General features: G+C 42.8%; 1 protein-coding gene across 1 annotated transcript; it reads right to left on the bottom strand.

The window, feature by feature from the left end:
* Positions 1–5275: 5275 nt before the first annotated feature.
* cnfn (cornifelin) lies at positions 5276–7421 on the bottom strand. The gene is made up of 4 exons (XM_035756690.2): positions 7253–7421; positions 6995–7126; positions 6654–6790; positions 5276–5943 (listed from the first exon to the last, which is right to left on the bottom strand). The coding sequence occupies exons 2-4, from the start codon at positions 7122–7124 to the stop codon at positions 5854–5856; spliced, it is 357 nt and encodes a 118-aa protein (XP_035612583.1). The 5' UTR covers positions 7125–7126; positions 7253–7421; the 3' UTR covers positions 5276–5853.
* Positions 7422–16593: the final 9172 nt, after the last annotated feature.

Raw genomic sequence — 16593 nt, 5'->3', positions numbered from 1 at the left:
TGCCAACGAGAGCGTACAGGTCGCAGTGGTGGGTAGTATATGGGGCTTTGGTGAAAAAACGGATGGCACTGTGATAGACTACATCCAGTTTGCTGAGTAGAGTGTTGGAGGCTATTTTATAGATGACATCGCCGAAGTCGAGGATCGGTAGGATGGTCAGTTTTATGAGGGTATGTTTGGCAGCATGAGTGAAGGAAGCTTTGTTGCGAAATAGGAAGCCGATTCTAAATTTAATTTTTGATTGGAGATGCTTAATGTGAGTCTGGAAGGAGAGTTTACAGTCTAGCCAGGCACTTGTAGTTATCCATGTATTCTAAGTCAGAGCCGTCCAGAGTAGTGATGCTGGATGGGCGGGCAGGTGCGGGCAATGATCGGTTGAATAGCATGCATTTAGTTTTATTTGCGTTTAAGAGCAGTTGGAGGCAACGGAAGGAGAGTTGTATGGCATTGAAGCTCATCTGGAGGTTAGTTAACACAGTGTCCAAAGAAGGGCCTGAAGTATACAGAATGGTGTCGTCTGCATAGAGGTGGATTAGAGAATCACTAGCAGCAAGGGAAACATCATTGATGGATACAGAGAAGAGAGTCGGCCCGAGAATTGAACCCTGTGGCACCCCCATAGAGACTGCCAGGGGTCCGGACAACAGGCCCCCAGAGTTGACACACTGAGCTCTATCAGAGAAGTAGTTGGTGAACCAGGCGAGGCAATCATTTGAGAAACAAAGGCTGTTGAGTCTGCCAATAAGAATGTGGTGATTGACAGTCGAAAGCCTTGGCCAGGTCAATGAATACAGCTGCACAGTAATGTGCCGATGGCGGTTATGATATCGTTAAGGACCTTGAGCGTGGCTGAGGTGCACCCATGACCAGCTCAGAAACCAGATTGCATAGCGGAGAAGGTACGATGTGATTCAAAATGGTCAGTAATCTGTTTGTTAACTTGGCTTTCAAAGACCTTAGAGATGCAGGGTAGGATAGAAATAGGTCTGTAGCAGTTTGGGTCTAGAGTGTCTTCCCCTTTGAAGAGGGGGATGACAGCGGCAGCTTTCCAATCTTTGGGAATCTCAGATGATACAAAAGAGAGGTTGAACAGGCTAGTAATAGGGGTTGCAACAATTTCGGCAGATAATTTAAGAAAGAGAGGGTCCAGATTGTCTAGCCCGGCTGATTTGTCAGGGTCCAGATTTTGCAGCTCTTTCAGAACATTAGCTATCTGGATATGGGTGAAGGAGAAATGGTGGGGGCTTGAGCGGGTTGCTGTGAAGGGTGCCGGGCAGTTGACCAGGGTAGGAGTAGCCAGGTGGAAAGCATGGCCAGCCGTAGAGAAATGCTTATTGAAATTCTCAATTATAGTAGATTTGTCAGTTGTAACAGTGTTTCCTAGCCTCAGAGCAGTGGGTAGCTGAGATGAGGTGCTCTTATTCTCCATGGACTTTACAGTGTCCCAGAACCTTTATGAGTTTGTACTGTAGGATGCAAATTTCTGTTTAAAAAAACTAGCCTTTGCTTTCCTAACTGTCTGTGTATATTGTTTCCTAACTTCCCTGAAAAGTTGCATATTACGGGGGCTATGCGATGCTAATGCAGAACGCCACAGTTTTTGTGCTGGTCAAGGGCAGACAGGTCTATATCTATTCCTGGTTCTACATTTTTTTAAGGCACTTTTAAAGAATAACCAGGCATCCTCAACTGTCGGGATGAGGTCAATGTCGTTCCAGGATTTATTTCAGCTTTTGTTTTTTTCATCACAGTCCCAGTTGGTCAGAAGTTTACATACACTCAATTAGTATTTGGGTAGCATTGCCTTTAAATTGTTTAACTTGGGTCAAACGTTTCGGGTAGCCTTCCGCAAGCTTCCCACAATAAGTTGGGTGAATTTTGGCCCATTCCTCCTGACAGAGCTGGTGTAACTGAGTCAGGTTTGTAAGCCTCTTTGCTCGCACTCGCTTTTTCAGTTCTGCACACAAATTGCCTATAGGATTTAGGTCAGGGCTTTGTGATGGCCCTCCAATACCTTGAATTTGTTGTCCACAACTTTGAAGTGTGCTTGGGGTCATTGTCCATTTGGAAGACCCAGCAGTTGCTTCTTCCTTGCTGAGCGGCCTTTCAGGTTATGTCGATTTAGGACTTGTTTTACTGTGGATATAGATACTTTTATACCTGTTTCCTCCAGCATCTTCACAAGGTCCTTTGCTGTTTTCGCACTAAAGTAGGTTCATCTTTTGGAGACAGAACACGTCTCCTTCCTGAGCGGTAGGACGACTGCGTGGTCCCATGGTGTTTATACTTGATTACTATTGTTTGAATAGATGAACGCAGTACCTTCAGGCATTTGGAAATTGCTCCCAAGTATAAACCAGACTTGTGGAGGTCTAAACATTTTTCTGGAGGAGGTCTTGGCTGATTTCTTTTGATGTTCCCATGATGTCAAGCAAAGAGGCACTGAGTTTGAAGGTAGGCTTGAAATACGCCATGCCATCATTTTCTGGAATTTACCAAGCTGTTTAAAGGCACAGTCAACTTAGTGTATGAAAACTTCTTACCCACTGGAATTGTGATACAGTGAATTATAAGTGAAATAATCAGTCTGTAAAACATTGTTGGAAAAATTACTTGTGTCATGCATAAAGTAGATGTCCTAACCGACTTGCTATAGTTTGTAAACAAGACTTGTGTGGAGTGGTTGAAAAATGTGTTTTAATGACTCCAACCGAAGTATATTTAAACTTCCAACTTCAACTGTACATGTAGGTAGAGTTATTAAAGTGACAATGGTTTAAAGAGGGGAGGGGGCAATGCAAATAGTCTGGGTAGCTATTTGACTAGATGTCCAGGAGTCTTATGGCTTGGGGGAAGAAGCTGTTTTAGAAGCCTCTTGGACCTAGACTTGGCTGTGCGGTAGCAGAGAGTATAGTCTATGACTAGGGTGGCTGGAGTCTTTTGCCATTTTTAGGGCATTCTTTGACCCAGCCTTGTGTAGAGGTCCTGGATGGCAGGACGCTTGGCCCCAGTGAAGTACTGGGCATTTCGTACTACCCTCTGCAGTGCCTTGCAGTCAGAGGCCAAGCAGTTGCCATACCAGGCAGTCATGCAACCAGTCAGGATGCTCTCGGGTGCAGTTGTAGAACCTTTTGAGGGTCTGAGGACCCATGCCAAATCATTTCAGTCTCCTGAGGGGGAATATGTTTTGTCGTGCCCTCTTCACAACTGTCTTGGTGTGCTTGAACCATGGAGTTTGTTGGTGATGTGGACGCCAAGGAACTTGAAGCTCTCAACCTGCTCCACTGCAGCCCCATTGATGAGAATGGGGGCGTGCTCTATCCTCTTTTTCCTGTAGTCCACAATCATCTCCTTTGTCTTGATCACATTGAGGGAGAGGTTGTTGTCCTGGCACCACATGGCCAGGTCTCTGATCTCCTCCCTATACGCTGTCTCGTCGTTGCCTATGATCAGCCCGATGTTGGAGTCGTGCCTGGTCGTACAGTCATGAGTGAACAGGGAGTACAGGAGGGGACTGAGCACGCGCCCCTTCACATGAATTATTAGAATATCACTTACTATTCTGTATTTATATCAGTTTTGTAGTGGTAAAAAAAATGAAAGGTTATGGGTAACCTATAATATCCGGTGGTCGATGGAGATAAGACAAACAAACATTGATATAAACAAAAACGTTTTACATTGTTAGAACTGTATTGTTAGCATGTTGCTTGCATTTTAAATAGGCCTATAGGGAAGATAGGCCATGTGGATATGTTCATATTTAAATATATCTCCTTTTTTAAAGTTCTTAACTTGTTCGATAAGATTAGTACATATTTTTTCAGGAGACCCCACATGGGGCCCCACCCCAAGTTTGGGAACCATTGTACTAACCTCTCTCTCTGTCTCTTCTGCTTCTTTCTGCATGCATTGCAGCCTGCCTCACTCAGCCTCACCACTGACGCTTCCATCACACCAACAGCGTCATTGCATTTTGGATCAGAATTACACCAGAATAACATTCATTTCCAATGAAACGCTGCGTTTGCCTTGCAGCATTGTGCGTTCAACTTTTGTTGCATACATATCCAGATGATGCTGCACACTATGGTGTGTTCGAAGCGTGAGAGCTACATCACGGGTCTGTGTCAGTAGCCTACTCTCTGTAAAGAAAAGTTATTGTGAGAATTTAGTAGTCTATTTGTTGCTCAGTTTAGGCACTGTTTGAAGCTGCAATATGTAACTTTTTGGGCCACCCGATCAAATTCACGTAGAAATGTGATTTGTTGTTTTATACACCAGCTTAAAACAGCTGAAAATACAATATTTTTGGTTATGGAAAATATTTTTCACAGTGGTTTACAATTATTCTCTACACTATACTTCCTTGTTTTGTCACATAAACTGGGATTAAGCTAACTATTAGAATTTTAGCAACCAGGAGATGGAGGAGCAATACATTTCTGCATATTTCACTTTAACGTTAGCTTCTTACTTCCTCTTAGCTGGCTAAGGAATACTATCCAGAGGCCATCAATGTTACTGCAATAACAGTCTGCTGCCAGCTGACTGATCTATGAAAAACTATTTACAAGTTGTGCACTCATTGTCATAGAGTCGACGCAACCTAATGTGATCATTGACAGCTGCCTTAAAGGACACAAATAAAAAGTGTGTGCACACTCACGCGAAGGGGGGATTCTGGCAGGGGGAGATTTTCGGCACAACACCTGCTCTGAGCTGGGGTAGTCCGTTTCATGTCTCAGGCCCTTGGCCTGTGCTGCGTGAGGGCGGAGTTGGCCGTTTTAGGGAGTGGTGAATGTGCTGCTAAAAAGAAAAAATCCGAGGGACACAAGCAAACATAACGAACAAACCACTGTTAATGATTCCACTTGTTCACAGAGGCAGGCTGATTAGAACTCTGTCAGATCAAGAAGATAAATAAGCCGTCTGAGCTTTGATCAACACTGGAAGCAATATTTAGAAGTTGAACAACTTGCATAATCGACAACTTTCATTAACCTTTCATAATCCATCATAACATCATTTGATTATGAGTTATCAAATACTTTTGTTATTTTTAGGTTAAGAGAGTCTATATATAAAATTAAAATAAAGCAAAATCATATCTGAAGTCCCATATAATCTTATTGAAAAGCCTCCAGTCCCGCTTTACCTGTGCTCTGAGGGCTGTGTCATGTTGGTCCTTTCTGCTACGTTATGAAAGTGTGTCTTGATTAATGACTGACACGATTTTCACTTTGGTTGTACAGAAAGAGGAAGGACAACTGACCCGAAGTCATGGGACACATTCAATTGATAGTTGCTCTCCATTTATTGTTCTTTATTTACATCGAGAGGGAGAAGAAAACCCAGGGACTCCAGTCAAGAATGTGCCAAAAAAAGCTTTGGTAGAAAAGCACATTCTTGACTTTTCTACCCCTGGATTTTCCTCTCCAACTCTATGGAAATGAAAAAAAGTGGAGAACAACTTTATTTTGAATGTGAAAATTGTGCTTTATTGAAATCTGAAACATCTCAGTCAGGTCATCTTCCGACAAGCAAATACACACCATTGGATAATGATAAAAAAAACACCACTATATAAAGTACCTCATAGTAGTAAACTATAATGTATAGTTTAAGGTACGGTTCTTTAGTAGTATAATGATATTATAAGAGTATTGCACAGCCCATAATAAATATAGGATGGACTGGCCACAGTCAAGGCAATACTTCAACAAAGTTGTGTTCAAAGCATAGGATATTCCAACCAGGCTGTGACATCGTAGAAGGTACACTGTGTTTTTTTCCCCTGGACTGGATGCATGATTGTCATTAAGCCTGTACCTATTCCCCTCATTTAACCAATCAGCCTCTCATCTTCTGCTCCCTGGCCATCTGACAGAGTCCACAGAAAGGCAGGCAGGTCATGACTACCCAGTCGTCACACACGGAACCCTGAGTAAAAACATAAAAGATTAACATGTCAAGCATAACATAAACACCATGACAACACTTATAGGTAGGGCCTTGATGTTTGCTTGACCACATGACCTGAAAAGTAAAATCTTAGTCAGGTCGCAGTTAGGCTACAAATAGGGTCAGAGTTTTTCTTGGTCGGGTCATGTTGTCAGAAAAAACTCCTGACCCTATTACAGGGGAGTTCTATAAAGGAGGGTGGAGAGAGAACAGGGGGGGGGACCCATAAGGTTGACTTGTCTAAACTCTCATTGTGGCTAACTGTAAACTTGCACATCCTTGACTGCATTGTTTTTTAATAGGAATAGCCAACTGTTGACTCCTTCAGTCTTGACTACTAGACTAAGGCCAGTATTCAATTAAATCGGAGGTTATAGGCATAGGCATAGGTTATAGGCATTGCAGCTCAGGCAATGGCAATGTCCCTGTGTTCACAGAGATCCCACTCACGGTAAATGCTACATATATTGTCTCAATTGGATTGCCTTTAAAAAACGCAATGCCTATCAACCCGAGATCGGATTGATTCCAAGCCTTACACTATATACTATACTCGCTAACATTCAGTTAGAGTGATAAAGGAAATGTTTAAATTACAACTCTTTGAGGAGGCTTAGAATTGTATTTTTCCCATTATATTTAGGTCCTGGACATAGGTTTTGTATTGAGGATGTAGTAGGGTCACTCACAGAGATGCTGTATTTGCTCCGGATGCTTGTCCTCAGGGCGATCAAGGCTCCAGGGAGGAAAGGCACACAGCAACTGTCCCCATTGTCCTGTGCAACTTTACAGCCCAGGATACAGGGCACGAAGATCGCACACAGACCTGGAAGAAAAAAACATTTAAAGTCACACACTGTCTCCACCATTAATTGTTGGTGTGGCCGTTTGAGGTCATCACGGTTACATTAGTTGTGCAGAACTCCTGATACCGAATAACCTCACCCAGTCAATGGATTTTTAAACAGTGTACTCAACACAATGCAAACATTGTGCATGCATAACTTTACACACACAGAGGGGGACTCACAGATGCCGCAGTCATCGCAGCAGTCACAAACGTTGGAGCTCCAATCTGAGGACCCAGAGGAGGTCACGGTGTAGTTGTTGATGGTGACCTGAGGCTGGGAGCTGATCACCATCTCACTCTGATAAGCCATTACTATCAGGGAGAAGAAGAAGACATTTGGACAAAGTTCTACATCCGTTTACACCTCCACACACTGATACCATTCAATATTCATATTCAAGCCGACTAGAGTCCCAATGGTTATCTCCTGCCACTTACCTGCTGGTGCTCAGTCCCTGTCAGTCTCCACTGGGGCCTTAGATATCCTGGGTGAGCTTTGGGAAAAGCTGTGAATGGGAGCGCCACGGGGCCCTTTGCTCTTATACACATGGTGACATCATCATATGGTGACAATGCCATTTCCATGAAATATGGCAAGACTAAGAGTACCTGCGTTCTGCCCACCAATTTGGAACTGTCAGAACACCTCATAGGGAGAAATGTCAAATGTTTGGTTTCTGGGCGTAGAAGTTTCAGTCCTTTCAACCTCTTTATTTGGTTGTTATCAGTATGGTAAATGGGCCAAAGCAGGAACATAGTGCGTCACCTTGTACTTCAGCCACTCAGGTGTGTGCATGTGTGTGTTTAATGATGAATGTACAAGCCTAGGTTCGTGTTGTTTACGCTCTCTTAAAAAATACATAGACTGGGTGAGGAGAATCAAGACCAGCAATTCTGTACATCTAATGCAAGAGCGATGGCCATTAACAGACCCAACGGACCCATCCAATATCAGAAATTGAACAAATTATCAGGGCAACAACACTACTGACAGGGCATTTTGGGGGGCCACCCACATTGCGGCAAAACATTTTAGTGGCTCCCCTCTTGATGACGGAGAGACAAATGTATGTTTATTTCTTGCAATTCCACACATTTTGCCATGGGGGGGGAAGATAATTGTTTTGCAATTTTGTAACAAAATTCATGCAATTGTCTCATGGGGCAGAGGTTTAAAAAATTCTGTTTTACAGGTAATTTCATGCAATTCTACCCATTTTGGCATGGGGTGGAGAGACATTTTTACAGTTTTAAAGAGAATTTGCTGCAATTCTACACATTTTGCCATACTTATGCCACATTAATATGATATCTGAGTGAGAATGATAGAACATATATGGGGTCTCCCTGGCTATTGACATTTGTGTGGTGGCTGTCAAGAAAACAATGATCTTCACAATTAAATCTCATACTACCCACTGAGGTCATTTTGACCAGGAGGCACATTTTTTTTTCATAGCCCATTCAGTTCTTCAAAATATTAATGACTTTGTCAATCAATTTATCAATCGATCAATTTATCAATCGATTAGGCCTACTTCTAGGATGCCTTTTAAATTCAGAAAGGATGTTCATGAAATGTCCATCAAATCAGCATTGGAAAAAGGCGCAAGTTTAAATTTGTTCAGCCTGAGCGAGTCTGACCACAAGTCGGAGACCACTATGATGACACACCAAATCGGTTTGATGGATTGCGGGAAAAGAGCAGGAATAGGCTTGTAGGCTACAGTCCAAAGTACTGTATGTCTTCCAATGGTGCAACTGCTGTTGGTATCCAAAGATTATCCAACTTGAATAAACGCTTGGAGGTAAAAGACGACAGCAGTGGTGTAGCCACGGGCGATACGGATATCGCTTATTGATATCTACATAGCTCATTGATGTCAATCACAATTCTGCTCTCATTTAGCTTATTGCACTTTACAGTTTGTGGTTGTTGTGGATGACTTTTCACAAATGTAGACTATATGTGTATTTTAATGGTTGAATTGAAGAAGTTTAAACTGCCTATCAAGCTTGTGTTTGCGACCAGTGGAGAGTCAGTGAAAAATAAGCTCTTACAGCAGCTGCCTAGTGCGAACCCCAGTCTTTGGAAAACAAGTTTGAGGGAGTTCCTGGTATTGTGCTCCATACTGTCAAAAATTACTTTAATTTAAGAAGACCACGAGTGGGGCTTTTATTGCTTAATCTACAGTAATTCGTGCTGATAAAAAAACATGTCATAGGCCTACACTGTAAGCCTACACAGAAAGACTTAAAACACCATGATTATGTAGTGAAAGTAGTTTACCCAGGCCCTGCAGCACCTAGCTCCTCTCCCATTCCCCAGGCGCTCTCATGTGTTGACTTCTGTAACCGTAAAAGCCTTGGTTTCATGTATGTTAACATTAGAAGCCTCCTCCCTAAGTTTATTTTATTCACTGCCTTAGCACACTCTGCCAACACGGATGTCCTAGCCGTGTCTGAATCCTGGCGTAGGAAGGCCCCGAAAAATCACGAAATTTCCATCTCTAACTATAACATTTTCCGACAAGATAGAACTGCCAAAGGGGGCGGAGTTGCAATTTACTGCAGAGATGGCCTGCAGAGTTCGGTCATACTATCCAGGTCTGTGCCCCAAAAATTCAAGCTTCTACTTCGAAAAATCCACCTTTCCAGAAACAAGTCTCTCACCGTTGCCGCTTGTTATAGACCACCTTCTGCCCCCAGCTGTGCCCTGGACACCATATGTCAATTGATTGCCCCCCCATCAATCTTCTGAGCTCGTACTGTTAGGTGACCTAATCTGGGACACCCCGGCCGTCCTACAATATAAGCTAGATGCCCTCAATCTCACACAAATTATAAATGAACCTCCCAGGTACAACCCCAAATCCGTAAACACGGGCACCCTCATAGATATCATCCTGACCAACCTGCCCTCTAAATACACCTCTGCTGTCTTCAAGCAGGATCTTGGCGATCACTGCCTCATTGTCTGCCTCTGTAATGGGTCTGTGGTCAAACGACCACCCCTCATCACTGTCAAACACTCCCTAAAACACTTCAGCGAGCAGGCCTTTCTAATCGACATGGCCCGGGTATCCTGGAAGGATATTGACCTCATTCCGTCAGAAGAAGATGCCTGGTTATTCTTTAAAAGTGCTTTCCTCACCATCTTAAATAAGCATGACCCATTTAAAAAATGTAGAAACAAATATAGCCCTTGGTTCACTCCAGACCTGACTGCCCTTGACCAGCACAAAAACATCCTGTGGCGTATTGCATTAGCATCGAATAGCCCGCGCGATATGCAACTTTTCAGGGAAGTTAGGAACCAATATACACAGGCAGCTAGGAAATCAAAGACTTGCTTTTTCAAACAGAAATTTGCATCCTGTAGCACAAACTCCAAAAAGTTCTGGGACACTGTAAAGTCCATGGAGAATAAGGGCACCTCCTCCCAGCTGCCCACTGCACTGAGGCTAGGAAACACTGTCACCACCCATAAATCCACGATAACTGAGAAATTCAATAACCATTTTTCTATGGCTGGCTGTGCTTTCCACCTGGCTACCCCTACCTTTTGTCAACAGCCCTGCACCCCCCACAGCAACTTGTCCAAACCTTGCCCATTTCTCTTTCACCCAAATCCAGATAGCTGATGTTCTGAAAGAGTTGCAAAATCTGGACCCTGACAAATGAGCTGGGCTAGACAATCTGGACCCTGTCTTTCTAAAATGATAAGCTGCAATTGTTGCAACCCTTATTACTAGCCTGTTCAACCTCTCTTTCGTATTGTCTGAGATCCCCAAAGAATGGAAAGCTGCCGCGGTCAACCCCTCTTCAAATGGGGAGACACTCTAGACCCAAACCGTTACAGACCTATATCTATCCTACCCTGCCTTTCTAAGGTCTTTGAAAGCTAAGATAACAAACAGATCACCGACCATTTCGAATCCCACCGTAACTTCTCCGCTATGCAATCTGGTTTCCCAGCTGGTCATGGGTGCACCTCAGCCAAGGTCAAGGTCCTAAACAATATCATAACCGCCATCGATAAAGACAATACTGTGTAGCTGTATTCATCGACCTAGCCAAGGCTTTAGACTCAATCACCACATTCTTATTGGCAGACTCAACAGCCTTGGTTTCTCAAATGACTGCCTTGCCTGGTTCACCAACTACTTCTCAGACAGAGTTCAGTGTGTCAAATCAGAGGGTCTGTTGTACAGACCTCTGGCAGTCTCTATGGGGGTGCCACAGGGTTCAATTCTCGGGCTGACTCTTTTCTCTGTATACATCAATGATGTCGCTCTTGCTGCTGGTGATTCTCTGATCCACTTCTACGCAGACGACGCCATTCTGTATACTTCTGGCCCTTCTTTGGACACTGTGCTAACTAACCTCCAGACGAGTTTCAATGGCATACAACTCTCCTTCTGTGGCCTCCAACTGCTCTTAAATGCATGTCTAATTAAATGCATGCTCTTCAACCGATCACTGCCCCACCTGCCCGCCCATCCAGTATCACTACTCTGGACGGTCTGACTTAAAACATGTGGACAACTACACATACCTAAGTGTCTGGTGAGACTGTAAACTCTCCTTCCAGACTCACACTAAGCCTCTCCAATCCAAAATGAAATCCAGAATCGGCTTTCTATTTCACAACAAAGCAACCTTCACTCCTGCTGCAAAACATACCCTTGTAAAACTGACTATCCTACCGATCCTCGACTTCGTCGATGTCATATACAAAATAGCCTCCAACATTCTACTCAGCAAATTGGATGTAGTCTATCACAGTACAATCCGTTTTGTCACCAAAGCCCCATATACTACCCACCACTGTGACTTGTATGCTCTCGTTGGCTGGCCCTCGCTTCATATTCGTCGCCAAACCCACTGGCTCCAGGTCATCTATAAGTCTTTGCTAGGTAAAGCCCCAGATTACCCTTCAGCTGTCAGAGCAGCTCACAGTTCGTTGCACCTGAACATAGCCCATCGGTAAATAGCTCATCCAACTACCACATCCCCATATTGTTATTTTTTTTTTTGCTCCTTTGCACCCCAGTATCTCTACTTGCACATTCATCTTCTGCACATCTCGCTCCAGTGTTTAAATGCTAACTTGTAATTACTTCGTCACTACGGCCGATTTATTGCCTTACCTCCCTTATCTTACCTAATTTGCACACAATGTATAATGATTTTTTACTATTTTGTTATTGACTGTACGTATGTTTATTCCATGTGTAACTTTGTGTTGTTGTTTGTGTCGCACTGCTTTGCATTATCTTGGCCAGGTCGCATTGGAAATGAGAACTTGTTCTCAACTGGCCTACCTGGTTAAACCAAGGTGAAATAAAAAATAAATAAAAACTTTGTAGGCCTCCTTGCTCGCACCCGCACAATATGATGCTGCCATTCCCGTGCTTCACGGTTGGGAAGGTGTTCTTCGACTTACAAGCCCCCCCTTTTCCTACAAACATAACGATGGTCATTATGGCCACACAGTTCTATTTTTGTTTCATCAGACCAGAGGACATTTCTGCAAAAATTACGATCTTTGTCCTCATGTGCAGATGAAAACCATAGTCTGGCTTTTTTAGGGCGGATTTGGAGCAGTGGCTTCTTCCTTGCTGAGCTGCCTTTCAGGTTATGTCGATATAGGACTTGTTTTACTGTGGATATAGATTATTTTGTACCTGTTTCCTCCAGCATCTTCACAAGGTCCTTTGCTGTTGTTCTGGTATTGATTTGCACTTTTCGCACCAAAGTACATTCATCTCTAGGAGACAGAATGCATCTCCTTCCTGAGCGGTATGACGGGTGCGTGGTTCCATGGTTTTTATACTTGCGTACTATTGTTTGTACAGATGAACGTGATACCTTCAGGCGTTTGGAAATTGCTGCCAAGGATGAACCGTATTCGTATTACCCTCTGTAGTGCCTTGCGGTCGGAGGCCAAGCAGTTGCCATACCAGGCAGTGATGCAACCAGTCAGGATGCTCTCGATGGTGCAGTTGTAGAACCTTTTGAGGATCTGAGGACCCATGCCAAATATTTCAAAATGTTTAAAGTCACAGTTAACTTAGTGTATGTAAACTTCTGACCCACTGGAATTGTGATACAGTGAATTATAAGTGAAATAATTTTTCTGTAAACAATTGTTTGAAAAATGACTTGTGTCATTGCACAAAGTAGATGTCCTAATCGACTTGCCAAAACTATAGTTTGTTAACAAGAATTTGTGGAGTGGTTGAAAAACGAGTTTTAATGACACCAACCCAAGTGTATGTAAACTTCCAACTTCAACTGTAAGTGTTAGGATACAGAGAAATTAAATTAAGTACTCTATATCACCCAAAGTGGTTCTTCAATCTGAATCTTCATGTTTTTAAGAGAGTAGTTGGAAAACACGTTTTTGTGTTTCTGTGCACGTAAAAATCTGTGTCAAAACACAAAAAGAATGCTTTGGCATACTGTGTCACTCATAGAATCAAATGGTGAAATACAAATAGTTTACTGCTATCTATTGATTGATACTGATTTTTTAATAAATATTTAATAAATATTTTCCCACAATTTTCAAAAATATGTTCACACTTTAAAGGACACTGGGAACTAAACCATTTTCCAAGGGTAGTCTAATTATTGTGTATGCTACAGTTCACAGGCCCATTGTGAGATTACATACTACGTTACAATCAAATTGTAGTTGATATGTGCATTTCGAAATGTGTTTTTTTGCATATCCCGCTCCTACAGATAGTCTTGTCAAAGCCATTACTAACTTAAATTGTGATTATGTGCCTTGCTCAAGGACACAACCATTTTTCTGCACCAGGATGCGAACCATCCACCTTCCGGCTAATGGACCATCTTTCTAACCTCAATTATATTTTCCACCCCAAATGTGTAGAGAAGGGTAACATTATGAAGAGGAAGTGAGACATGACACTCCCTCATTTTATTTCTGGTTCTAAGGAAGTCAATGAGCTAAGACAATGAGATGGATAGAGGCCTCTAGTGGCCAAAAGGCAGATTAGCATGAGCAGTGTCATCAATAGCAGTGCGTGGGTAAAATCACTAGGGAAGCCAAGCTAGAAAAGAAATCCATATTACAATCTGTGTGTTGCAATAATTGCGTTGTTTGCCCTATAACCCGTTAGTTCATATGCCTTTTCACCGTGTTATATAGGCCTAAGGACGAGACAATAAGACACTGTGGCAGAATCATTTCAACCGGAGAGCAACATCTGTCCGGTGAAGTCCACAAAGTATATTGCATTTAACAAACCATTACACGGCCTACAGCATGGTCAAGCAAGTTAATGTTTCCGACATTTTCAGACTGTTAAACAACTATTGATTTAAAACCACAGAGAGTTACCGTAAATCGCAAAGGATCTGCCTACATTATTCCAGCACCATTTCAACTTCAACATTTCAACATCAAATCACCTACAGTATGCAAAAGATAGTGGGGGTGCAAGTAGAAAAAAACATGTTGACTCACCCTACTGGTAGAGAAACGCCAATGTCATCCTCCTCTCTTTCATGTTAATGAAACGGTCTATGACTGTCATACAGTACACGCTTTTAGTTTTTGTTGTTCTAGGCTACCAAGTTAAAATGCTTCCTTGCTTCCACAAATTCCTTTTATGATCAAAAATGAGCCAGCTAATCAACATTAGCCTACTACATCTAGCTAGCCTACATGTTGAACTTCCATCCACTCAGGCCAGGGGTGCAATGTATGAATTTACAGTTGGATCAGAATCACCATTATAATCATTGGCCAGTATGGAGAATTAAGTAAAATCACAAGTCCAAATCCCTATCTCCATCCATGTCCCCAAAAAATTAAATGGGCCAAATTTAGCTAGCTAGCTAGCCACCAGAGAACAACGACAAAGGGAGATGCAACAATTCAAGTTCTGTCAGTAACGTTTTGCTTTTGATGTGATTGGCCTGAACACTGATCCAACCTGGCTATTCTTGTCACTTTTGTTTTGATGCTCACTCAGTTTAGCTCAACGCTAATTGGCTGGGCTTTTTTTTTTTATCAAAGGAGGCCAAATGCTCGGTGGCTTCCATTGTATTCAATAGAAGGGCAGCCACAATATCATACTCTTTTTGACCTGACAGCATTAGATACAATGCCTTCGGAAAGTATTCAGACCCCTTTACTTTTTCCACAGTTTGTTAGGTTACAGCCTTATTCTAAAATGTACTCAATAGTTTTTTTCCCCTCATCAATCTATGCACAATACCCCATAATGGCAAAGCAAGAAAATATTTTTTAGAAACGTTGGCAATTTTTTATTTTGAATATCACATTTACATAAGGATTCAGACCCTTTACTCAGTACTTTGTTGAAGCACCTTTGGCAGAAATGATAGCCTCGAGTATTCTTGGGTATGACGCTACAAGCTTGGCACACCTATATTTGAGGAGTCTCTCCCATTCTTCTCTGCAGCTCGTCTCAAGCTCTGTCAGGTTGGATGGGGAGCGTTGCTGCACAGCTATTTTCAAGTCTCTCCAGAGATGTTCGATCGGGTTCAAGTCCGTGCTCTGGCTGGGCCACTCAAGGTCATTCAGAAACTTGTCCCGAAGCCAGTCCTGCGTTGTCTTAGCTGTGTGCTTAGGGTCATTGTCCTGCTGAAAGGTGAACCTTCACCCCAGTCAGGTCCTGAGCGCTCTGGAGCAGGTTCTCATCACGGATCTCTCTGTACTTTACTCCATTCATATTTCCCTCAATCCTGACTAGTCTCCCAGTCCCTGCCGCCGAAAAACATCCCCACAGCATGATGCTGCCACCACCATGCTGGGGATGGTGCCAGGTTTCCTCCAGATGCAACGCTTGGCATTCAGGTCAAAGAGTTCAAACTTGGTTTCAACAGACCAGAGAATCTTGTTTATCATTATCTTAGAGTCCTTTAGGTGCCTTTAGGCAAACTCCAAGCGGGCTGTCTTGTACCTTTTACTGAGGAGTGGCTTCCGTCTGGCCACTCTACCATAAAGGCCTGATTGGCGGAGTGCTGCAGAGATGGTTGTCATTCTGGAAGGTTCTCCCATCTCCACAGAGAAGCTCTAGAACTCAGAATGAGTTCGGGTTCTTGGTCAGAGATGTACCCTTCCCCAGATCTGTGCCATCGACACAATCCTGTCTCGGAGCTCTACGGACAATTCCTTCAACCTCATGGCTTGGTTTTTGCTCTGACATGAACTGTCAACTGTGGGACCTTATATAGACAGGTGTGTACCTTTCCAAATTATGTCCAATCAATTGAATTTACTGCAGGTGGACTCCAATTAAGTTGAATAAACATCTCAAGGATGATCAATGGAAACAGGAGTCACTTGAGCTCAATTTCGAGTCTCATAACAAAGTCTCTGACTACCTATGTAAATAAGGTATTAGTCATTTTATTTAATACATTTCAGAATAAGGCTAATGAGGCTAATGATACTTTTTGTCATTCCATGAAATGTTGTCTCTTTCATCATGTTGAAGTTAGTACTGTACTTCTTGTTTGTTTATGCAAACGTGTGTATAGATGATGTAATGTACCAATAATGTATATATGATATAATGTATTATAGATGATGCCAAAGGAAATACTGTACCATGTTTGACTGTGATGGTTTTTAGTTTTAGGAACGGTGGCCCGTTCCTGTAGGTTCATGCTCTACAACATCCGCAGAGTACGACCCTGCCTCACACAGGAAGCGGCGCAGGTCCTAATCCAGGCACTTGTCATCTCCCGTCTGGATTACTGCAACTCGC

This window comes from Oncorhynchus keta, chromosome 31, assembly GCF_023373465.1.
Source record: "Oncorhynchus keta strain PuntledgeMale-10-30-2019 chromosome 31, Oket_V2, whole genome shotgun sequence".
In the NCBI taxonomy this organism is placed as follows: domain Eukaryota; kingdom Metazoa; phylum Chordata; class Actinopteri; order Salmoniformes; family Salmonidae; genus Oncorhynchus; species Oncorhynchus keta.
Note: the sequence above shows the minus strand (reverse complement) of the source record. Positions and strands in the feature narration are given on the sequence as shown.